Below are 25,757 nucleotides of genomic sequence, written 5' to 3'. Positions count from 1 at the left end.
CTATTATTAATGGATCTGCCGCACTTACCCAAGCTTAGTCAAACAACAGACTGCCGTGGCTGCACAGACACTTCAGAGTTCTGTGCTAGTGACAGTGCCTGAGAACTTCTATTCATGTCACGTCTTGTACAGAACCATTTCTTCATTGTCACCTCTAATGCATACAATGATATTGATATATTAAACATCACCCTGTAATGTTTACATCATTTAAATACATGTAACAAAAAAAATTAATTTAGAATTAGCTGCAAACAATGGCACAAAATCTCAATAAAATGCAATCAAACTGAGCTACATTAAGATATTCAGGTGCTCTATAAGTAGCTGAAGAGTGCTTCATTATAGGCTGAATAAATAATGATTGAGAAACACTATTGCATATATCAAATCATATTGACTTAGCGCATAGTTTACAGAGTGGAAATTCTCCAGAAGATCTAGATGAATAGCCTAGAGCTGCATCATAATCTGCGATGTAAGAAGCATATAATTAGGTTCCTGTCAGACCTTGCATTTTCAGTGCTTAATTTTCAACCCTACATTTCAACGGAATAGAAAACCTCTGACTAGGAGTTCACACTGTCACTGTAGACTAACACTTATGAGGAATATTTTATTTATGCAGATCTGAAGAGCTGCCTCTTTAAATTGAATTATTCATGGTAAACACAATTAGACGAGGGAATGAACTGCCATCTTTTGGCAAGTAGCTACCGAGGGGAGAGCAGCACATCCTCTACTCTTTGTACCTCTGTTCGCCGGGAGACAGAGATCACAGAGTTTAGCGCTCTGGGCTATGACAAGCTGCTGTGTTCTAATAACGGCAGATAGTCCTTTGTAGCCCGGAGACCGAAGGGTTAGTTTTGGATGTGTCGTTCTATGATGCCTCACGTTTGCTGATGGTTATACACAGTGAGTGTTGTACAATGTGGTTATTACAAACAACCTGAATATGGTTTTGTAGGCTGCTGTGCTGTTTGCTTGGGCAGGTGGCAAAGCAGACAAAAAGTTTCCCAGAAGGGCATATGTTTTGTCACTTGCTGTCTGGAGTAAGGCTGCAAACAATATACAAATATTAGAGGACATTCATTCTGTGTGAATTTCATTAGCAAGGACTGGTAACACACACCAACTAAAATATCCAGAACCTTTAGAGAGAATTTTATGGCTTGATACATATATGCTAATAGGGAGTGCTTAGCACCATGCCAACTAGAGAATAATGTACTGTAATGACACTATTTTTGTCTGTATTTGAATAGCATGACAGCAAACGAGATCACTATACAGTATATTATTTTTTCAGAAGATTCAAACTATCATTACAACTGTTTTTGCTGCATTTGGGAGCCATACATTTTTATTATATTATATTATTATATTTTATTATAATATACATTAATATTATTATTATTATTATAATAATGTGTGTGTATATATATATATATATATATATATATACACACACACACACACTCACCTAAAGGATAATTAGGAACACCCCCTTTTGTCAACACCCCCCTTGTTATTTAACCCCTTTCGGTTTCAGAACTACCTTAATTCTACGTGGCATTGATTCAACAAGGGGCTGAAAGCATTTTTTAGAAATGTTGGCCCATATTGATAGGATAGCATCTTGCAGTTGATGGAGAAAGCTCCCGTATATATATATATATATATATTTACAGCCATGCATATATTCTCCTGTAATGTTATTTATTTATATTTTTTTAAGTTATATATAGAAATACTGAATGATTTTGTACATAATTATGCAGACATGATAAACATATACATATAACATATACATTGGGACAGCATATAATATGTTGCCTAAGACTTTTGCACAGTACTGTACACACAATAAATCGGTTGGTACTGAAAAATATACATTACTGATTGCTTTGTTCAACAGAATATGGGTTAAAAACACTGCAAAAATGTGGGTGACATGTACAGTATTATAATGTCTTAAACATAAGTGGGTTAAAAAGGAGATGTTCCTCAACTGTTTCTGGTGGCTGTGCCCTGATAGGAAAAGGCTTGCAACCTATAGGACATTCCAGGGCGGTCTATATAAAACTGCAAAACTACAACTACAGAAAAGATGCATTTTAGAAAGGATTGAAAAAGAAAGAAAATCAAGCATGCTAAAATGCAGAATCTGCACTTTATTTTAGCTGGAAAATTAACAAACACGTCTTGGAGACCTCTAGGTCTTATAGTAATTTGCATAAAAGAAGTGTATTAAGGGATCTTTAAGCCATTAAGCCACTTCAATGCTGACCAGGAAGGTACTAAGGGTGCATAGCCACACATTCATATTAATTATTATGATTTTTTTCTTTATTGTCTTGCTAAGTTCATATCCGATGACACCATGTAAACCTTTTATTATAAATTTATATATATATATATATATATATATATATATATATAAGAAACATAATAGAGATTTCACTAGTACTTCTACTGTTGAGATTTTATAATATTGTCATGATCCCTTATCCTTACACTGTCTTTCTCTCTCTCTCTCTTTCTCTTATAGTTCGGGAGGACAGAAGTGATTGACAACACACTCAATCCAGACTTTGTGAGGAAGTACATTCTGGACTATTTTTTTGAGGAGAAGCAAAATCTGCGGTTTGACATGTAAGCTAATCCTTTTTATCTTTACACAAAGAAATATACTTACATTTAGGCATTTGGCAGACGCTCTTATCCAGAGCGACTTACATTTTTATCTTATTATACATCTGAGCAGTTGAGGGTTAAGGGCCGCGCTCAAGGGCCCAACAGTGGCAACTTGGTGGTTGTGGGGTTTGAACCTGGGACCTTCCGAACCGTAGTCCAATGCCTTAACCACTGAGCTACCCCTGGCACAACTTCTTCTCTTCTTGCTTCTTTTCTTCCTTTCTTTTCTTTCATTCCTTCATCCCTCATTCCCTTATTCATGTGACCATTTTATTATCTATCTATCTATCTATCTATCTATCTATCTATCTATCTATCAATCTATCAATCTATCTATCTTTATATATATATATATACCTGGCCTATCTGATAAAGTAATTGCCCCTAAACCTAATAACTGATAACTGTGTGAACATTGGCAGCAACAGCAGCAATCAAGCATTTATGATAACTTGCAACACGTCTTTCGCATGTCTGTGGAGAAATTTTTGGCCTACTTTTCTTTGCAGAATTGTTTAAACTTGTTTTGGAGTGTTTTTGAGCATTAATGGCCTGTTTAAGATCATGCCACAGCACCTCAAAATTGGATTTAAATTAAGATTAGGCCACTCCAAAACCTTTTTTTTTTGTTGAGCCATTTAGAGGTGGTGTGTTGTGGGTCATTGTCCTGCTGCATAACCCAAGTGCACTTGAGCTTGATGTCTGGATGAGTTGTCCTTGTGCTTTTGGAGTAATTTTGGTAGGCTGCCCACTTCTGGGAAGGTTCAACACTGTTCCAAGTTTTCTCCATATGTGGATAATGGTTTTCAACATGGTTCACTGATGTCCCAAAACTTTAGAAATGGCTTTGTAACCCTACTCAAACTGATAAATGTCAATTACTTTGTTTCTCAGCTGTTTGTTTCTTAGCTATTTCTTCAGATCCTGGCATGTTGTATAGCATGCTTTACTTTGTCAGACAGGTTCTATTTATGTAATTTTTTTATATCTGGCTGCAATCAGTACTTTTTCAAATAGGGCCAGGTAGGTTTGGACAGCTTTTTCTTTAATAAATAAAATCAAATAAATGACATTTAAAAACTGTCATGTATAGTTATGTATAGTCATGTGTAGTCATGTGTAGTCATGTGTAGAAGTGCAAGTCAAATTCAGTCAAACAAGTGATAAATAAAAGTAGATCATTTTTGTCCTCATTCTTTTTACATGTGTTTAGCACAAGACAGTGACTCTCAGTTCCAATCTCACGCATCTTTCCATTTCACTTTCTTTGACTCTTATAGCTTTTTCTCAATTGAAGAGGCAAAGCACATGCACTAACCGGAGGTGTGAGATATAATTGCAAACCTCAGAGACTTGCCTCTAAATCACACCTGGGCTCTAGGGAGACAATTTTTTTCTTAACAAAGCACATATGGTCAGGACTGTGTGACCTCCTGGGCTAGTGAATCTGACTCAACTTTTTAATATTGTGAGTTATTAATGCTCATCTCACAGGAACTCATTTCTGAATATAATGGCTTAATAACAAGAATGTGACGTCTGCTGGAGGCATTAGAATAGATCTGTAGATATCAGACTTCTCCACACTGTGATTCTGTGGGTCCTGCTTTAATTATAAGCAGATGCAGCTGTCTAGGGCCTCAGAGGAATTTCATGTAGACTCATCTTTATGATAGACTTGATATCCTGTCATTAGAGAGTCACAAATAATAGAGAAAATTAGTATTACAGCTTATAGCCAGAATCTGTAATTTATTTGATATTTGTAATTTAAATGTTAAATGATTTGTTTTTCTGCATATTTTCTGGATTTATACGGAGTGGCAGCTTTCTAGTGTATTGCCACTGAGTGTGAGTTCATATTCAAATAGAAATTGTTTTTTGGTCATTATTGATAATTCAAACCAATCATAAAGTTTCATATATATATATATATATATACAGTGAGGTCAAAGAGTATTTGATCATCCTGTAAGAGACAGAATCTAAAAAGAAAAACCTGGAAATCACATTGTATGATTTTTTAACAATTAATTTGTTAATTACTGGGTCAAATAAGTATTTGATCACTTGCTTATCAGTCAGATTTCTAACCCTCAAAGACCTGTTATTTTGCTTTTAAATAGTCCATATGCTGCTTACGGAGCCACTCCTAGGTTTTCCTGGCTGTGTGCTTTGGGTCATTGTCATATTGGAAGACCCAGCCACAACCCATCTTTAATGCTCTGACTGTGGGAAGGAGGTTTTTACCCAATATGTCACAATACATGGCCCCGTTCATCCTCTCCTTGAAACAGTGCAGTTGTCCTGTCCCCTGTGCAAAAAAACACCCCCAAAGCATGATGCTTCCAGCCCCATGCTTCACTGTAGGTATGCTATTATTGGAAGGAGACTCATCATTCGTCTTCCTCCAAACATGGCGAATGGAGTTAAGACCAAAAAGTTCTACTTTGATCTCATCTGACCACAGGACTTTCTCCCATGACTGGCAAACTTCAGACGGGCCTCGACATGGGCTGACTAAAGCAGGGGAACCTTCTGTGCGATGCAAAATTTTAAACCATGACGTCTTAGTGTATTACTGATGGTAGCCTTGGAAACGATGGTCCCAGCTCTCTTCACGGCATTGACCAGCTCTTCCCGTGTAGTTCTGGGCTGATCTTTACCATTCTTAATGGTGCTACTAATTCTAATAATGAATCATGAGCAGAGTGTAGCTGGACTATTTAAAAGCAAAATAACAGGTCTTTGAGGGTCAGAACTATATAAATATAACAACTTTTTGTACATAGTGTAGAAGGCCACTAATGGTTTTATATCCGCATATACTGTAAATCACTCAATCAAATGTTATAGGATGTTATTAATCAGTTTTTAAAAGCAATGTTTTCAATTTACTGGTTTCAGATATGACATTGATTCCAAAAGTCCTGACCTGGCCAAGCATGTAAGTTTGTAAGATACTACTGCATGTGTGTCTGCTTGTTGGCTACCAAGGAACAAGAATGCATTTAATCTCCTTTGTGTAGAAATACTGACCACATTTATTTTATCGTGCATGCTCTTTACCATTTTAACTTTGGTTTTATGCAAATAAGACTTACTCATTCACATGGTGTAACATGCTTTTAATTCATAATAACACTGCTGTGTGTACAAGGATTAATGTTATTTTGGATCAGTGTCTAGTAACTAATGAAGCAACATCTGCTCATTGCTATTAACCAGTTATTCCCTACTGATAGCAATTCATTTTAAATGTGTGGTTAGCATATTTTATGTGTGCCCATGATGCACACATAATGTGCAAGTTCATTTCCATAAGAAATGAAATCTTTCATATTTCGATGACTTTATCAAAGCTTTCAGAGCTAGGTTTCATATAATATTTTTATTTTTCATTTGTATTATGAGTATGGCACTTAAGAATTTTCAAAACTTATTTAAACTGGAAACAATATTTCAGAAATGGAAGCTTTGATAGTTTTTAATTTTTTACTCCTGGATATTAGTAATAGATTTTTTTTACCCTTTGCCACTGGTTTGCATATCACCAAAACATGTTCATTTACATTTTTATTTCAGATTATGATTTATGAGTTGGTATTCACATTAATGCGTGTAAATGGATTATTGAGGGCGGTGGTTCACCCCCACTCCTCCTTCTATTTAGTCTTTCTCTCTCCTGCTCTCACTCTCTTTTTTCTCTCCACCACCTCTTATATCAGACTATTTCAGCCTTGTTTTTTCTTTCTTTCTTTTTTTTTTTTTTTTAAATCCTTTCTGTTACATGATGTACTCTTTTGTTATTGCTAATGACGGTGCCTGCCTGTTCCCTGGAAGCCCTCCGAATTCAACGTACGTGGATGCCTTCCTTGACTTTATTAGCTGTACAACACATTTCTTGGTAAAACGCTGCTCTGACTCAGTGTGCTTTCTCTTCACTCCATTTCCTGTGTTCCGGATTTGCCTCCGGTCCTTCTTTTTTTTTCCCTTTTTCTCATGCTAACCCTCTGCAGGACTTCCTGGGTCAGACCTTCTGCACTCTGGGTGAGATAGTGGGATCGCCAGCCAGTCGATTAGAAAAGCCTCTGGGGTAAGCAGCTAATGCACTGTAGAACATGCTTGCTTGCTGTACAATGACAGAAGCTACATACTGTAGGTTACATTATGTACTGAAATGTAGCTTTGTATAATAGATGGGCATGTGTTTTTTGCTGCAAAATTGTAGATGGATGCTTTTGCAGATTTCATTTATTACAAGTGAAAAAACAAAACATACATAAAAAACAAAAAGACAATTTAAGGAAGAAACTAGAGAGGCAAAGTAACACCTTAAATGTAGCATGAAAGGACAACACAGAAAGCAAGTCTTATACTGTACACGTAAATATTTCAATACTTGTGCTTTTTTTAAACATAAACATAGATCTGGGGCAACCAGTCATGTGATGTAATATTTTAATTCATAAAACTCAGTACAATATCCCTCCCCCCACACACATGAGAGTCTTTTAAACTAATGAATTTGTTCTTTAAGGATTCTCAGTGACATTACAAAATATAAGATGATTTATGTTTGTCTTAACTTCAAGGGAGAAAAAAAAATTAGCTATTAGGAAAGGGAACACCTGATTATAGCTGCTATAACAGAAGTGATACAAGGAACTTCTCTTGTGCATGTCCACAACATTAAATATGACTGTAATTAGCTTAAAAATATAAAGTGGTGTTTCAAATTAGAAATTTTTGTTATCTAGAGAAGGGCTCTTCAATAAGGCCTGCATTACTGTAGACTTTTATCCCAGTCAAATAGAAGGCACTCTTGATAGTTGATTGGAGCCCAAGATGAATTGATTAAACAAGTGGAAACTGGTGTGACTCCTGCCTAGATCGGAGACCCCTGGTATAGAGAAATAATAATAAGTCTTTTTGACTTGCGTTTTCACTCAGTGAACAGAAAAATGATGAATATTAAGGGTTTCTTTATTTCAGTCAAGTGACATATGTAAATAAATTAAAATACTAAGACTTAGAATGATTCTAGGAATGTAAGCTACTGTAAGTGTAGAGCACTATGATCAAAAAGGTATTGATCCATCTACTCCACGCTATACTGAAATCGGCTGTGTTTCATAAATCTTACACTTGATGTAAACAGAACAGCACACAATAATAATAGCACAGACTAGCCGAAATAAAAATCCAGAAAATTAAATAAAGTTTCAAATATAAGATATTTTTCGATGAACTCATTTACTGTACAATAACCTGTTTCCAATATTATATTTTTCCTATACCAAAATACCACCTGCACCCTTGTGGCCCTGTTACTCCTTTACCACACTTTTTTTTTCCCCATAAAGGAACTACTTACATTTACCTGACTTTTACATTCATATAAGCCTGCTTTTACAAAATAAATAAAATGGTCAAAAATTATTAAGGATTAACAACACCACAAACACACAAGTGTTATATTGTTTTTATCACAGGGTCACAAAGTTCACATAGTTTGTGGGGAGGAAGCGGACAGGAGGATAGTCTTGCTTTCCTTGTAGAAATGAATAATTATATATATATAATATATATATACAAACATATAGTAGTTTAAATAAAAAATATAATGCAATAAAATAAAACAATTATAAAAAGTCACATAAAGAAGCCACATAATGTCACATGACCTGACTGCTCACAAATTAATTTATTGCAAAACTACAGATGCAAAGTAGGCATTTACTTCTTAATAAGTTATATAATATAGTGGACTCTTTGAGTGCAAGTAACTCAGTCTGTGTGTGTTTTGCATGACAAGCAACATTTTAAAATAAATTTTATCTTAATAAATAAACGATGGCTTCTTTGGTCTAAAATTAAGATAGTTAAGATAAATTAAGATCTAAAGACTAAAATTAAGATAAATTAAGCATGTGTTTTGTCTGCCGAGCATCACGTGATCAAAACTCCCTCGCTTTCTGATGGATTATGGGTAAGCATCTTCCATGCTCAGTCTCAGTGTACGTGCATCACTCTTATAGTCAACATCCGTGCGCAGTAGCCCCCTCCCCCTCCTTTCATCTTACTTATTCTTCACACGCGCATGTGTGTGTGTGTGCATGCAAGCACAAACATACACACTAATGGAAACACTGCTCTGTCGTGATTCTTTTTAAAGGTAAAGTGCAGGTTAATTTGTTTTAGTTGTACTTTATATTTTGTATTAATTATTTTTATATGAATATTTTTGGGTTGCGAAACGGATCTTCGAGTTCACATTATTTCTTATGGGAAAATTCGTTTTGATATGCGAGTGTTTTGATATACAGACAGGCATGAATGAATTATGCTTACAATCCAAGGTTTAACTGTATATGTTTTACAAGCCCGTTGCAAGAACAGATGAATCTTTTGGCAATTTTTTTTTTATTGTGTGTGCATGTGTTTTGTATATAAGCTAGTATTTATATAAAAATGAAAGCTTAACAGTACAATATAAATAAACTGTTATTTGAGTTTTAACAGAATTTATAAAAATGAGTGTGCTTCAGTTGTGGGTATTTGTGTACAAGACAAATCCCCTGCATCAGCCTGTATAGTACAAAGCGATCAGCAAATTCTTTGAATTGCTGTGTTATTTGATCTTATGGCAAGCTTATCAGCATTGTCTTCTGGTACTTTATATAAATAACATGTCATGCAGTAGTTGGACTGTGTACTGATGTCCGTTTAAAAAAAATTGCCCCTAGTGCAAATGTCTCTAGACAATTTCCACAATGCAGCACAGCCTACTAACATTGCTGTTAGAGTGCAGCTGACTCACTCAAGTTTACGCATCTACCGAATTATCAAACTTTGGCTCAAGCAAAAAACACATTTTCACAGTATATAAGGACTCTTTACACACATAACTAAGGGGAAGCATACACTTTTCCAGTTCTTTACCAAGCCTGTTTATTCAGTTTGCCATTTTTGTATATGACCTTGCTTCTATCTAGTTGCTCTTGAGATCACCTTTATGTCTGTTTACGCATCACCTGGTTCTACCCTGTTTCCGACCTTCAAGTTGATTTTTTGCCTGGTTTTTATAAAGTCTTGCTTACCTCTAATTGTGTTGATCAGTTTGAGCTCGGACACACATTCATTAAATGGTCTTAATTAGTAGTTGAGGCTGAAAGTTTTTTTTTTTTTTTCAGCTGTTATGGGGCTTTAATCTTGTTTTTATTTCACTGTGGCATAAGGGAAGATGTTTCCTTAAAGCATAACCCTCTGCAGTCGCTGTCCGTGGGTAAGATAAGTGTGAGTGCCTCTAAGCATAACAAGAGGCATCCACTTTACAATTACTCATCTGAGCCACTGGTTATACTCCCCGCACCCGTACTCATAGTTAAGTAAAGGAAAATGAAGACATAGTGGTCAACATTATGACTAACATTTTAAAATGATCTATAATATAAATGTATGAATTAGTGGATTATTACAGATTTAGTTTGCATAACTCATGATAGAACCAAGAGAGAGAGAGAGAGAAAGAGAGAGAGAGAGAAAGAGAGAGAGAGAGAGATGTCTAGCTCAAACATTATATTTTCTTTATTTATATATACATCATGTATTTCCTATGTTGATTATAAATGATTGCTGAAAAACTCTACAGCATCAAAAGGATCATTTAGCCTTAATGACAGTTTGAGAGTCCTGCATTAAAAAAGATGATTTTTAAGTGGTTAAAATAACTATTAATATAGGTTGATATGGTGTCTACACTATGTTTATATATTTTATGTGTTTAAAATACTTTCTCAAAACTAATATAATAAATGATATAGGAATTGCTGAAGTCAGTTTTATCTCACAAATACAGTATGGCATCAGCAGCTTCAAAATGTTATTGTCAGGTAAAATAACTTTTTGCTTTGCCAAGTGGCTTAGAATGGCAAGAACTGTGACAGAAACTGCATGGCAACAAAAAAATCTAGCCAGCAAGCGAAATTAGCTGATGTTAATGATAAATAAAATATTGTACAGTATATATCTTATAAATATTTTAACATGATGCTGCTGTTAATTAAAGTCTTAAAATGCAAAGTAAGCGACGCAAGTCAGGTAGCTAAGTGCTAACATTACTTAGTGCTTATTAGCTAAGTGCTTATTATGCAACTGCTAACTGATTGATCATAGTTCATGATTATGGTGGAACCACAGCAGCAGCTGAGAAAAATAAAAATCACATTTTAAATGTTTTGTCATAGCCTGTGAAGGCATGGGGTGGGGTGTGCATGCCTGTGTGTGTGTGTGTGTGTGTGTGTGTGTAGGCATCTCTACTGATCCAATACAAAAGTCAATTCTGGCCCACTCTGGCTAGGGATGTGTGAAATCCCTTCATCTGCTGGACTGCGATTGTGTGCCGGTGGGAAAGAGCTTTGCGGGAGATTTCAGCCTTAGTGCAACAACACTGTAAAGATTCACGCTCCTTGTACTCAGCCATCTTATTTCTGTTTGTTTATGAACGAGGTAAAGAGGCATCCTCTTTTTGTGGTTACTGTTTGCTTGTGTGGTTCAGTACCTTAAAGTAATGATTGAGGAAACTGAGGAAACGAAAGAGCATCTGGAGGCTTGTGCACATCTGTTAACTTTATCAACACAAGCCTTCTCTCAGTCTCAGCACACTGAATGACCTGCTTTCCTTGAGTATACTGTGTCTGTCAGCTTACCAACTTATCACACACACACACACACACACACACACACACACACACACACACACTCATGCTTTACTGGTGTCTGGTGTGTTTCTTGTCATTAAACAAGAAACAATGTATAGTTTCGCCCTTTGTTTCTGCAAACAGTTGATAAAACTGCTGGACAACTCTATTGTATACTTAGTTGTTATGGGAATAATAAAGCAAGATAGCGTTGTTGTTGCTGTCTATTACAGCTAAATTTCCCTTATATATATAATTTTTATTTTTTTTAAATAACTACACATCCAAATGTGGATTTACTGGGGGCTAGTCCTAGAATATGTACATTTAAACCATAGGTTCAGTCGTACCTTTGACAATACCATGTGTCTTACATTACCTCTCTGTTATATCGTTTTTTTTTTAACTGCATTACTGAGAACCTACATGCTGCAGTTTTTGTAGCTCACCCTGTCTAGTGAAAGGATTAATGCACATCTAAAATCAAGTCATTGTCTCTCAGACAAAAGTTTTATATTAAAAAGGAGAGATATGCTTTAGCTCCAGGCAGCTATTAATGTCACATAGCAATGACAGGAGTGGGAGAGTCAAAGCATTTTGTCTTTGCAGACACAGCAGATATTCCCTTAGTAGTAGAAGTTTCTGACTTAGAGCTATTTAAAGTTTTTTGTGGGGAAAAAAAGTTTTTAGATTTAAAAAAAAAATAAAAACAATAAAAGAAAGCTAAAAGTTTAAACCCTATAAGAACAGTTAATGTTTTTTTATTTTTATTTTTACAGTGATACAACTCAAGGACACTCAACTCTTAGCACAGCCAAGGAACATTGCATGGATACTTTCTTGTCCAGTGGCATACACATGCACAACAATACACATGCAGAACAAGATCACAAAATAACACACACACACACACACACACATATATATATATATATATATATATATATATATATAAAATATAATTAAAAGTTTTTGCATAAGTACCACTGTGACGCAGAAATCTTTCCTTGTATGTGTCGAACCTAGTGCGCACCTCATCGAACTGCATCTGCATAACACTATGACAGTATTCTGAACTACAGGAAGCCCATATTCCTGACCTATTATCTCCTTTTTTCGTGCAGAATTGAATTTTTCATATCTGCTTTTAACATTGATTTAAGAGCACTCATCAGTTAGTTGACTGGGTTCTTCTTTTGTTTCCTGCCATTTTTAAGGAAAGACAAGAACCCTGTGACCTAACAGCATAGAAAATGCTCATAATTAAAAAAAAAAAATAATAATAAACCTAGCACACAGTGCACCTATTATCCTCTTAAGTGGTGTGCACACCATTTATTGTATCCAGTGTGCTACCTGGTTCCAATAACATACTAGCTTTCATGCAGGGACTGCTAGTCAGTGGAAAGTTCCTGTCTATACTTAAGGTATGTGAATGCCATTGTAATACATTACAGCACCACTGAAGGTGTCTTGCTGGAAATTAGGTGCTATCATCTGCCACTTTCCTAAGAGCCTTGCAGAATCTCCCACTTGTGCTAGAGTCATTTAAGGCTGCTTCTTATGAGTCCATGCTGGATGCCAAAATTAAAATGTGTCTTTCTAGCAAATGCCTTCGGGTAGCAGTCACAGCAGCAAAAACAGGTGGAATACTGCATGCCTTGGCACTAAGACCACCTTGTGTGTACTGGAGAGCTGATGATTATGGAGTGAGCTTAAGTGAGCCAGGTATTCTGCCCAAGGAAATATCACCTCATTTGGTTAAGTAACTCACCAATCTTGCAGCATTTATGATGATGAACATGCAGATCATTACTTGTTACAGACAATACATGCCCTGTGACACTTTGTGGACTGTACGCCTAAAATTTAATCCTTTTATCGGATTAGGCCGTGGAAGAAATACTGTATGTAGGGTGCTTCCCTTCTTACAGTATACTGGTCCAATGAGTAAAGAAATCAACCCTATAGCTGTCCTTATGAAATGCCACTCTAGAGGAAACATGGCAGAAATTTGTGTTGCTGCTGCTAAATTGTTATAATTATTAGTCTTCTTCAGGTTGTACAGGCTTAAGATAACCCCTTAATGTGGTGAATGTGTAGTGTATTTGAGCAACTTCCAAAATCAATCCTAAAGTGGCTTGCTTCCTGGTTATTGATTGAACCACAGTCAACTTCCTGACACTTGACACAAGGTCATCCTAATTGTGCCATATGAGCACCATCTTATTAAAAATTAAACACACTAACAACAATGCATGTATGTTTGTAAGCACTGTTTTACCATGCTGAAACTGTTATACCAGTTGAAGAGAGAATACCAGCTGCACAACAATAGATCATCAGAAATAAAGAAAGATATACAGTATGTCATTTAATTAATGCACAATGGACAGTTTTTTTTTTTTTTTTTTACATCATGGTCCCCTGCTATGCAAATGTATGAAGTGATTCAGTGCTTCGGGGAATTTTAGAGAGGTCTTCCACAAATGTACATTTAAAATCTATTTAAGCTCTCTTCCTTCCTAAAACAATATTTATTTTTGATATATTAAATAATTTATGTGATTTTTTTGTTTTTGCAAATTAAAAGCAAGCAAACAAAGACTTTACTCGACTTAAAATGTTCTAACTTAAAAATGCTGATACAAGTGTGTTACCTTTTACGCCACCTCAGCATTAGCCAATTTGCTTAGCTTGCAAGTGGTCTGGGGGTAACCTTTATATTGGGTCAAGCCTCATTGTAAATGTAAGTGGACTTGGTGGTGCAGTTTTATTCAGGCTAATAGATCTTTGATGTGGTAGTGCAGTTGGTTTTAACTAACCCTTGTGGAGCTTTAGAGTCACTGGAGAAGCTAATGGCTGAGTGGATATATAACAGAATTACAGATATGAATTCTATCACTCACTGCACATGGTTAGCACCATTATAGTCAAGCAGCAGTGCCAACAAAAGGGGCCTGAGAATTTGCTTTCATTGCCATGCAGGACTTCACTAAAATATATTTTTTATTATTAAAAAGTAGCCTCACAAACATGCACACATTACTAAATTAATTAAATCTAGTCCCTTGTTTGAAATTGTGTACCATTGGGCTCAATTTAGGCCAAAGAAGCTCAGAATTTAAATTGAAATCTAATAAGTATATTTTCCTGCAATAAAAGCAGGATGTTTTAAGGCTCATTTAACAGCAAAGTAGTTTAGAATATGTTAGATGAGCACTCATTAAGATCGTGGGGTTAATGACAAACACTGTGGTGTCAATGCTTCTTGTCGGAGTCATAACACTTGCATTAGTGTTTTTTTTTATTTTTTTAGGTTGAATGTGGTCTACTTATTTCCATTTTAAATAGTTCATCTTTAGACTAAGGATTCACTAAGAAACACACATTGCACACATTTTCACACATGCAGTGTTAAAGGTAAACTTTAGTCTTTTTTCTCAAGACTGTGCAGTACTTACAGGAAATTATCTTATCTTAGTGTAATGATGGAAACAGCTTGAATACATGTTGATTTTAAAACTTAAATATCTAACTCTGATACATTTTATTTAACATCTGACTTCAATTTTCAATAATTGTTAACTTAATTATCAGACTATAATTTGCTAGATTTCCTTAAAGTGACTGAATCCAATGAATAATTTTGTAGATAGTGCTTGTGGCATAATATCTTTATGTTAAAATAAATTACAATTAATCTACAACTTCATACGAGGATGGTACAGTGGCTTAGTGGTTAGCACTGTTGCCTTGGCACTCTTGCTCGTCTCTGTTTGCATGGAGTTTGCATTTTTTTCCCGTGCTTGGTGGGTTTCCTCCCCCTGTCCAAAGACATGCAGATTATGCTAATTGGGATTAAAAAATTGCACGCTGTTTGTGAATGAGTGTGTGCCCTGTGATGGATTGGCACCCTGTCCAGGAACACTTAGGGCCCACCTCGTGACAAAAGTCTCTGGGGACACGTTCCAGGGACCCCAAGATCCTGTATACTGTACAGTACAGGATAAAGCGGTATAGACGATGAGTGAGTGAACTTCACACTAAGTTTTTATTATAAAGCGATGTTTCTATGTCAGAGATTTTTATGGATAACATATTAATTAAACCATTATTCTGTTAGTGCAGAGGTATCTATCAATGTGCAAGTCCTAGCCCTTTCATATTTACCTACTTGTCAGAGGTTACTATTTCTACTTGAAAATATTAGGCTTATATAGCAGCTAATCAGAGGTTGCTGTCAAATGTGACTAATGTACTACACCTTACTTAGAGAACTACCACATTGCTTACTATAAAATATGGATGTAGTTAATATCAAATATGCCTTAAGGAATGTTTAAGTCAAATTTAATTTAGATGACCAAATTCATTTTATGTAGTTTCTCTGACCAACTTTACTGATTCAAAAAAAATCTGACCAGTCCAGTATCTGACACAGATTATACATCTACTACACCAGTTAACAAACCAATATCCTGTCGGATGACTGTAATGTTTACAGTAGCCAGTACATGTTTAGTAAAAAATGGATACACGTTCTATAGACCATCAACTTTTCCTTTTTGCTGTCACAATCTATACTGCCCAGTTTATAGATCAGTTGCTTCCTAGCCATAATCACAAATTATGCTGTTGAAAGGTAGTTGAAAATAAAGATGATTTAATATGTTGTTTGGAACAAGTTGAAAAACAAAAGACTGTTCTGGTATTGTGTAGCATAAAATTTTGAAATTAAATTTTTTTATTAGTTATTTAAATAATAAGTTAAGTTAATAATGTGCTATCTAATTAGTTCAAATAAAACATAATTTTTAATCATTATTTTGGCTTTAATAAAATTTTGGCTGGATTTTGCTGTCCCACGCGAAGCAGTATTGGCATATGAGCAATCAAGTCAGCCACGCATAAATTCGCTTAAGTGTATTTTCTGTTCCCAAAACTTGTTTGCAAAGCGAGTTTACTTTTTTGTGTTTTTATTTTATTTTATTATTTTGTGCAAGACTTAGTTAAGACGTAGCACCATGAGTCCCATGTTTGTAACGCTTATAATAATTAAATAACCGAGATTACACAAACACTGGACTTTTATCTCATCTCCTGGTGTTAACAAAACCCAAGTACATGAAAGATACACAAACAACACTCAATATTTCAAACCCAAATGTGTATTATACAAAACAGACACTGCAGTGCACAAAATATGACTATTTACTCGAGTTATGCAAGCACTGAAATCACAGCTGATCAGGTCAATTTAAATCCTATGATACACAAGGATTGTGAATGGCTGTGTTAAAAATCAACATTATTATGATTCTAATCCTAAGTCTGCTAATAGACTTTTCTTAATGCTGTCACAGTGATTAGCCATGTGTTGTGTTTATAAGAGCTGTCATCCAATGACTTTCACTAAACCCATAAATTTGTCTTAGTTTCACATGATGAGTCAAGTGTCCTCTTCGTTAAAGTTTTTGATGGACCAGTGATCTGTGATTACACAGCTTATCTCAGTGAAACATTTACGTTTAATTTAGATCATTCTGGTAGAGCCATTGTCTGCCTAAAAAATACGTTTTTCTTTTTCCCTTCATTTCCCATTGGTATTTTAATAGTAAGATATGCTGGACAGTTGCCATATTGATGACCTCAATAGTGGTGTTTGCTTTGAGCTTCTTATAGCACACTCTGAGCTGTATGTCCACATACCAGATTTCCTCCACCTGCCTCTTGACTGATTGCACTCTAGTTTAAATATCAGAACTATTTTTCATCCTAATGAGTGTGTATGCAATACTCCCAAGATGGCTTACTGCTTGAAGATTCGTATAACAGTGCTGTTTACAATGAAATTATATTATGTTGTTTTCCCAAAGTCACAGAGGAGGACACTATCTGTATGTTGTGGGATATGTCAATACACAGCTACAAAGAACTGCTTGACCATGCTTGGGAGTTAATGTTTTGTGTCCTATTGTAGGACATGCCTGAGCAGAAATCAAATTAAAGTCCCTGGATCTGGCCAAAACTCTGCCAGAATTTAAATGGTTGCTGATATAGAATGCAAGATCTGCCTCACAAACACTGTGCAACTTATTATGCTGAGAAGTGCCCTCATAAATCACATCCTCATCTCCAATCAGCTCTCCCCATACAAAATTAGATGCTAAAGCATGGCTGGCACAGAAATAAAACAGTTCTGTAAATTGTGGTGGTGAATAACAGGCATTATACTGAATCACATCATTGCTCACTTTCATGTGTGTTCAGTATGTAAAAATATTCTACCGTGTGCTTAATGACTCTGTCTTGGATAGCATGCTTTCTTAAAACCTTGTTTGATCAGCGCTGCTTTTGTGCAGCTGAACATACAATGGCATGATGTATTTACTTAAAAATAATCTGGTTTTAGGAGCAGAAGTTGCACAGACTATTTCGTTTCTCTTGTTTCAGCTGTCATTTTCGTGTTGACGTAAGCTCTGTCATGATACAGATAAAGTGCACTTAAACTGACATTTACAGTATTCTCAATCAATAATGCTACATATCTTGACATTTTAAAGAATAACACCCTCAGCCAAAGTCTATTCCTTTGTATTATACAGTGGATTGTGCAATATGTTCTGTTCATGAAACTCAGCAAGATATATGGAAGGACATGATCTTCCATGCACATGTCACTAATTTAGTTACGACATACAATTACTATTCCAGTGCTTGATTGTTTTCATGTTTTGTTCTTCCTGACTTACTGTTTTTAAGTTTCTTCATAGAGCTTTCTTCCTCTCCACGTAGACGGCACTTTAGCTGTCAGTCAGACAAGAACCTGTGGCCCTTAATTTGCAGTGTGAAACTATACAAATTAACTAGTTCAGTTTGCCTGTGTGCCCTACTACAGTATATGAACATAAAAACAAACACTTTCTTAAAGATTGATTTCCTCATTTTATATAACACTTGCAAAACCAATGGGGTTTCTCATGTTTGATCACATGCAAATCACTTGGAAATGGGACACGGAGAGTTGTGAATGTGATTGATTGAGTTTGGCTGTGCTGGAAAGCATTGGGAGCAGAGAGCAGTAAAAGCCACATCAATAATAAACAACCCAATTCACTGGTGGGGGTTGTAACAGGAAATTAGATGGGGCATTTCAAATGGTTTCATCATTCAAGGTTTTGGTGTCCCATCAGATTGAAACTGTAAATTAATTCAGTATCACAGAACCTCATTTATCAACTTATTGAGACGTGTTTGTGGTTTATGTTTAGCTACAGTGCAAGTTAATGATTTTAGGTTCAGGATTCAAACTGATTTGCTTATACTGAGGCTGAAAGCTGAATGTTTGTACGTGCTTGTTAATGTATTCTTTGACAATGACTGTTCAGCAAAAGCAAAGTATTGGTTCAACGCTATGATAGCTCTTGTGATAACTCCCCTCTTTATAACTTCCTTTTCTATGGCTCATGGGGTGGAATGTTCAGGCTTCTTGGTTAGATTGTAAGCAAATAGGTTAACTTTATCCAGTAAGATGATGAATTACCCTAATAGTTTTAGTAAATGCCTCGAATTAAAGCTGGAAGATAACATTTAATAACATCTTGATTACTTCGTTTCAAATTCTTTGTAGTATGGTATGATCCATTTGTCAGGATAAAAAATATATATGTATCCCCCATAGGGAGGTGTTTTTTTTAAATGAATGTTAACTTTATAATAATGCATCTTTACCTGGGATCTGATATTGTGCTGCAGTATTTACATTACTGTTGATTTATTAATAAATGTGTACATGATTACTATAATATTATCTGTTAAAATATGATTAAATATTTTTTTATTATTATAAAAAATATATATTTTAAAATTATTAAAATATTAACTTTAATAATTTCTTCACATTGTCATGCTTAAGAATATGTGGTTGCCTGATATGTAGACTATTTGGCTTGTTTTTAGGGGCATTCCAGGGAAGAAATGTGGCACCATTATTTTAACAGCAGAGGAACTGGGAAACTGTAGGGTAAGTATGCTACTTATGTAAATACTGTAATGGACTAAATTCTGCTAAACATAATTTGTCTCTCTTTAAGTAAATTTCACAATAGCCAGATTAGATTTTTACTGTAGTACTCAACTTTCTCATTTTAATAAAGATTGAACATATAACTGAAGCCATTTCCTTTTCCTCACTTAAAGGCAAAAAAACAAAACAAAAAACAGTATAGTTATTTAAACACACACACACACACACACACACACGCACACACAAAGTAACTATTGTTACTTTAGCTACATCAAAACATTCCATATCTAAGCGCTTTTTTGAGACGAACAGAAGCCACTCAAGTAACTATTGTATTTTCAACAGATGACAATAAAGTAATTAACAAAGTGATTAGCACAGCAGTTTTCAGTTTTGCTTTTTGCCATAAAGCTTTGATCAAAAGTCTTTTTCAGGCCGTATAGGATCATTCACGATATGTCAGCATTCCTCTTTGGTCAGAACAAGTGCATCTTTGTATCTAAAGTCAATTTCAAAGCCTGGACAAACTTAGAACCCTAAGACATCCTGGCAGACCTGTAGGGCTTTAGAGAACTTTGAAGTTTTTTTTTTTTTTTTTTTTGCTTTAGATCTTGCTTCCAAGATTTCTGATAAGGATGAGTAAGCAGCTAGAATTACTGGAGAGATTATTTAGTATAATGGCTTATGCATTTCCTACATCTACTGTAATTGCTATTTGATAGAGTCACACTGAACAACACCAGATGGAACGATAAGCGGTTCATTATGAAATGCTAAAATTGCTCTAGTATAACAATGTGATGAAAAATAGTTCTGGTGAAACAGAAATGAAGAGAAATGCAAATCATGAGTATAAGACATAAGAATTTTATTTGATTGAGGCTTTATGTTGGTTGCAGTTTCTCATGATGTCTGAGTAGAGATAAAATAATGATTCCTATCACAAGATATAAATAATTATTTTTTTTTTTTTACAAGCTATCAGAATTAATATCGTGGACCTTCACAACAAGTAGTTGCCTAAATTGTTACAACCAATTTAGATGACTGGTGGTGGCAGAGCATGATGAAAGCGCTGGTTGCTTATTATATGTTTGAGCTATTATTTGTTCATTGTCCCAGCTTATAACACCGACACATTGGACTCACAAATTATAGGCTCTGATGTAATTTCTCACTGATAAGTGGGTTTAAATTGTGAGACAAAGAGCAGCCAATTTGACTGACAAAATATCAACCAAATACAGTACTCAAGAGAAATGGGTGCTCTGCAGTTGGTGTGACTCTTCCAGTTCCATTTTTACATCCAGACACTTAGAGATTAGTTTCCACTGATAGCAATGACCTTGAAATACAGTATCATCAATGCCTCTGTTCTAACAAGTTTAGGAATATGAAATTCAAGTAGCTGGCTTTCTGGGAGTCATTCTAGGAACTTCTAGGGCTTCTATGGAAAGGTATAAATATACATAAACCTGGGCTCTGCAGTGTACCCCAAATTGTAAGCCTATGGCCCCCTGTTTCCTTTAGGTTGACCAAAGGGGAAAGATATAGGCTAGGATTGTACAGTATCACAAGGTTTTTGTTTTAAAGTGCACAAACATTGGTCTTAAATAGCATCAGTCCTAATCTACTGTTTGATAAACTAACGCAGACTGCCATTATCTTGGATTATTAATATAACTGGTATATCGATTTCCTCTTCTGTAACATTATGTTAGGATGCGTAACCAGTTTTCAGACCCATTCCACATCAACAATGGAGCGTCAAAATATTGCCTCCTTTCATCTCTTCTTTACTCACTGGACACCAACATCTGTACTTCTGAAAATGACTCCATCAAGCTCATCCATTTTGCAGATGGCTCCAACCTCGAGGGGCTGATATCTATCAATGATTAGTCCATATATTGGACAGAAGTGAGTCATCTGATAGCACAAAAACTGTGGAGATAATTTTCGGTTTCAAAAGGAAGCAGATTCCTCATGTTCGTATAGAACTAACATCTCAGATGTCAGAACACTCCTGCTGTTAGAACATTTCCAACACAAAATCCCTAAGCAATGCCTGCACTTTCTGCAACAGCTAAAAAGTCCTTGTACTTTTTTTTACAGAGCTATAATAGAATCAGTACTCATGTCTTCCATTTTTACCTGGTTCATCTCTGCAACTTTATTCTCATGCAAGCTATAGAGCAGCAGTAGTGCAGAAAAACAAAAACAAACAAACAAGCAAAAAAAAAAAAGATTGGCTGTCAGCTCCTGATCCTCACTGACCTGCATTCTTCCAGTATAAAAAAGAGAATGGGGAAACCATGGCAGATTCTACACATCCCAGCCATTTTTCTTTTTCAGCATTTTCCCAGAGTAAGAGATCTGAAATCCTATACCAGTTTGCACCTGCTATAGTTTCATGCCCTAGGCTACAATTTTTCTTAATAAGCACCATCCATATAGCCCAAACACTTTTCCCTCTGTTATGCAGCACAAATCGCTTAAATAGGAGAGACAAATAGACTGAAGAGCCATGAACTAAAGGGAACTTGGAAGACTTACTGATACTGTAAACAGGCAGATTTGTTCAGTCACTTTTCACTGGTAAGGTGATATGTGGTACAGCATTAGTGATGGGAAGTTTGGATCATTTTAGTGACTCAGTTCTTTGAATCTTGTTCATCAAAATTAGCGAATCTTTTTTTGAGTCATTTAGTTCATTTCGTTCTTTTGATCAGAAATAAAATAAAATGTTTCCAATAAAAAGACCCCCAGCACATTTACAAATATTTGAATAAATAAAAAATATTACAATGCAGCTAAGGACATATTATTATAAACAGAATGAGCAGTTTACCTGAATTGGTCTGAATCATTCATTCTTTTGTCACTTGACTCTCATATACGCTATGCAGTGCATTACACAGGAAACAGAATTGAACGGTTCTTCTCATGAGTCTTCTAGTCTGAGTCATTCGTTCTCCAAAAGACTCAAAGGTAACTACTCATTTCTGTTTCCTGTACATAATCTATGGAGGTTTTGAGATGCTTTGCGCATGCGCACCCAGTAAAAATGAAATAATCACTCTTTGAGACTACTCGTTTTTCTGAGTTATGTTAAAGACTTGTTCAAAAAGAACGAATCGTTCGTGAATGACCCGTCACTATAGTGCATGAACTGACTGAGAATTCTGGGATATATCCTGGGATAAACTAGTTTGCTGAGGATTTGGCTATTGTATTTGTGGAATTTTTCTCTAAACACAAACAGACTTGACATGACAAAGATCAAGATAAGATTACTGAGGATATGTTCATTTGTCTCCTGTAATTTAGGTACTGTAAGGCCTCGCTTTACTCTTTGTCTTCAGTCATGAGCATAGCTTTCCAACAAATCCCAAGTTGTCTGTGATCACACTGGAAAAGTGCCGGAAACCCAGATTGTCTTAGGCCAAATAATAAGAAGAAAGATTTTCTCTTTTAGAATGTTCTAGAAAGTAAGTTTAGTTTCTCCCTGTTGTCTCATTAAGTTTACTGCCACACCAGTGTTATGACATTCAATAAAACTCTGCAGCTGGGAGAACAGTATAGTCCACCAGGGATCAGTAACACACAGATTCAGAGCACTCTACAACACAGGTTTTGTAGGCTTTCTGCTTTTTATGATTGTTAGGACAAAAAAGGTGGGTTTATAAGGCAAAGTTTTTTGGTTCTCTGGGTGCTAAAATGTATTCCTTTTTTTCCCCTAGCAAACTAAAAATGCATGCTTTAGAAAAAAGCTAACATACATAATGCATAAAGTTTGCATTAAAATGCTTGGTCTCACTGATTTAAGCCATTATTCAGTTCACAGTGTCAGAACAAATCTCTTTCCTCCCAATCTTAAAGCTTTAACATCAGACATACTGTAGTCTTTCTGTGGTTATGAAGCACATATTCTGTCAAGTCTTGCCGGATATTTATTTGAGGCTTTAATATTATAACTAATGATGATGACCTTTGCTGTGCTAATTGTATTCCATTAGCCAGAGGAAATACAGATGGCAGGAGTGTGCAGGTATACACTAATCACCCATTACATTAACACCACATAGCATTAACACTGATTATTAATTATGTAGCAGTAAACTGGTAACAGCATACTGGGGTAAGGCTCATTTACGCCTGTGGGGAATGGAGGCTAGACTGTTTGATTTAATCCCACAAAAATAGTTAATGTGGCACAAATTGCTGTGAAAAAGGTTTGCTGAAGAAAGTTATTGCTGATAAAGTTATGGTTATGATAGAAAGGTATCAGAACACCCAGTGCATTACAGCTTGCTGCATAGGGGCTTAACATGGAAAAAAGTTCAAGGATGTTTATCTTGCCTGTTAATTCTTCAGATCTCAATACGTTTGATTACTCATGAAACCCACAGCACCCAAAGGAACTCCTACTAATGTCCTGGTGACAGGCACCATACAGTAGCATAGAGTCATGGCTTGAGTGGTCAGAGCTGCCCAGGTGGCACAAGGGAAACCTACTTTATACAATATTAGACATAATGTTTTAAGGTTTTAATGTTATGGGTGATTGGTGTATGTGGGTCTGGTGGCACAAAGTTCATCATGGTGCATAATCGAGAAAATGGTATTTAAATTTTTTATTGTATTACAAGTTTTTTTTTTAATCAAAATTTGTTTGGTATATTTAAAGTGGTATAACAATGCACCACTTTGATAGCACTGAGTGGAATTGCAGTGTTGAAATATTACACATAAGTATGTAATTAGTGCCCCCCCCCCCAACACACACACACATATACACACACTTTTTCCACATTTGATGCAGCCCATCTTTAACCTATTTTATCGTCACTCCAAATGGATACACATGCACAAAACACACACTCAGTCAAGTGCAGCTTCAAACCGCTGCCAATCTCAAAGTCATTATATGGCAGCTACACCCTGTTAAGTGAGTAGCAACTGCCAAAATACTAGTTATCTTGCCTAGTGAAGTGTACTGAATTCTTACAGTCTCTTTAAACACCCGTGAAACTGTCATTTAGCTCAGACATTTGGCGGGCAGTGCTATACCTCGCTTTCATTTATCTTCCCGCTGCCTTTTTTTAAATGCTTCTTTTCACTCATTGATTTCTCTCTATCCTTCTATCTTTTCACTGCCCACCCTGCCCCATTCTTCCGCTCCAGACCTCAATCTAATCATATGCTTTAATGGCACCTCCAGAGTATGGAAAGGTTTGACAGTTAAATTGACTCACAGCACTTTTATTGTCCACTGATGAGAATAAAACATGCAAATACTTTGTAAATTGCGTCACTCCCAGTAACACCGTACTAATGCATTATTATTGCCTTTAAAAGCATTCCACATACAGTACACACAGATACTGTATATACATACTGTAGTTTTCTTTTTCTTTTTCCTTTTACACAGATTTTATTAATAGGTCTTTGCTGGATACCCTAAATATTATTTCATGTGAAACTATGAAGAAAATTGTCATGCACAAGGTCTGGTTTTAATTTAATTATCTTTTTTTTCTGTCTACACAAGCTGATTCTCTGTGGCAAAGCAAGCAGGCGATAACTATAATCCGATTGGATTTACAACATCTTGCTTCCTCTTTCTCAACATCCCCCAGGACTGTGTCACTATGCAATTCTGTGCCAATAAGCTGGACAAGAAAGACTTCTTTGGTCGCTCAGATCCTTTTATGGTGTTCTACCGGAGTAATGAGGACGGAACGTGAGTTAGTTAGTTCACGTACACTCTGAGTTTTAACACGTCAGTATGTTGAACAGCTAAGTGATTGTTTTTAAATATATTATTCAGTATATTACCTACAGTGTACAGAACTTACTTCCTAAATGTACCAAGACTAGTTAATCTTAAAGAATCACAGTGTTATTATAAGCCTGTTTTTACGCAGTATGCGTGTGTATATAAATATATATATATATATATATATATATATATATATATATATATATATATATATATATATATATATGCACACACGTGTGTGTGTGTGTGTGTGTGTGTGTGTGTGTGTGTGTTATGTATAACTAGACCATTAACTGGAGTTGTTAGTTCATCTTTGTTTTTATTCTATATTCAGGTTCACTATTTGCCATAAGACTGAGGTGATGAAAAACACACTCAACCCTGTATGGAAACCTTTCAGCATCCCTGTGAGAGCCCTCTGCAATGGAGACCATGATAGGTATGCACACACAGTGCCACTCAAAAGCCCTTTTTTTTCTCCAACCAACAAGAAAGCCTAGTGTGTATTATTTCGGTAGTATGATGTTCCTCAATTGCCTGTGCC

The 25,757-nt window shown here is 35.6% G+C and overlaps 1 protein-coding gene across 2 annotated transcripts in view; it reads left to right on the top strand.

Moving 5' to 3' along the window:
* cpne5a (copine Va) overlaps positions 1–25,757 on the top strand; it is a 96,235-nt gene that overhangs the window by 37,688 nt on the left and 32,790 nt on the right. For both annotated transcript variants that reach the window (XM_053503915.1, XM_053503914.1), the window contains exons 4-10: positions 2,552–2,655; positions 5,605–5,644; positions 6,541–6,555; positions 6,717–6,793; positions 19,362–19,425; positions 25,071–25,174; positions 25,548–25,652. In XM_053503915.1, the coding sequence (XP_053359890.1) occupies positions 2,552–2,655; positions 5,605–5,644; positions 6,541–6,555; positions 6,717–6,793; positions 19,362–19,425; positions 25,071–25,174; positions 25,548–25,652 (509 nt within the window). The remainder of the gene's footprint in view (positions 1–2,551; positions 2,656–5,604; positions 5,645–6,540; positions 6,556–6,716; positions 6,794–19,361; positions 19,426–25,070; positions 25,175–25,547; positions 25,653–25,757) is intronic.

This window comes from Clarias gariepinus, chromosome 9, assembly GCF_024256425.1.
Source record: "Clarias gariepinus isolate MV-2021 ecotype Netherlands chromosome 9, CGAR_prim_01v2, whole genome shotgun sequence".
Taxonomy (NCBI): Eukaryota; Metazoa; Chordata; class Actinopteri; order Siluriformes; family Clariidae; genus Clarias; species Clarias gariepinus.
Note: the sequence above shows the minus strand (reverse complement) of the source record. Positions and strands in the feature narration are given on the sequence as shown.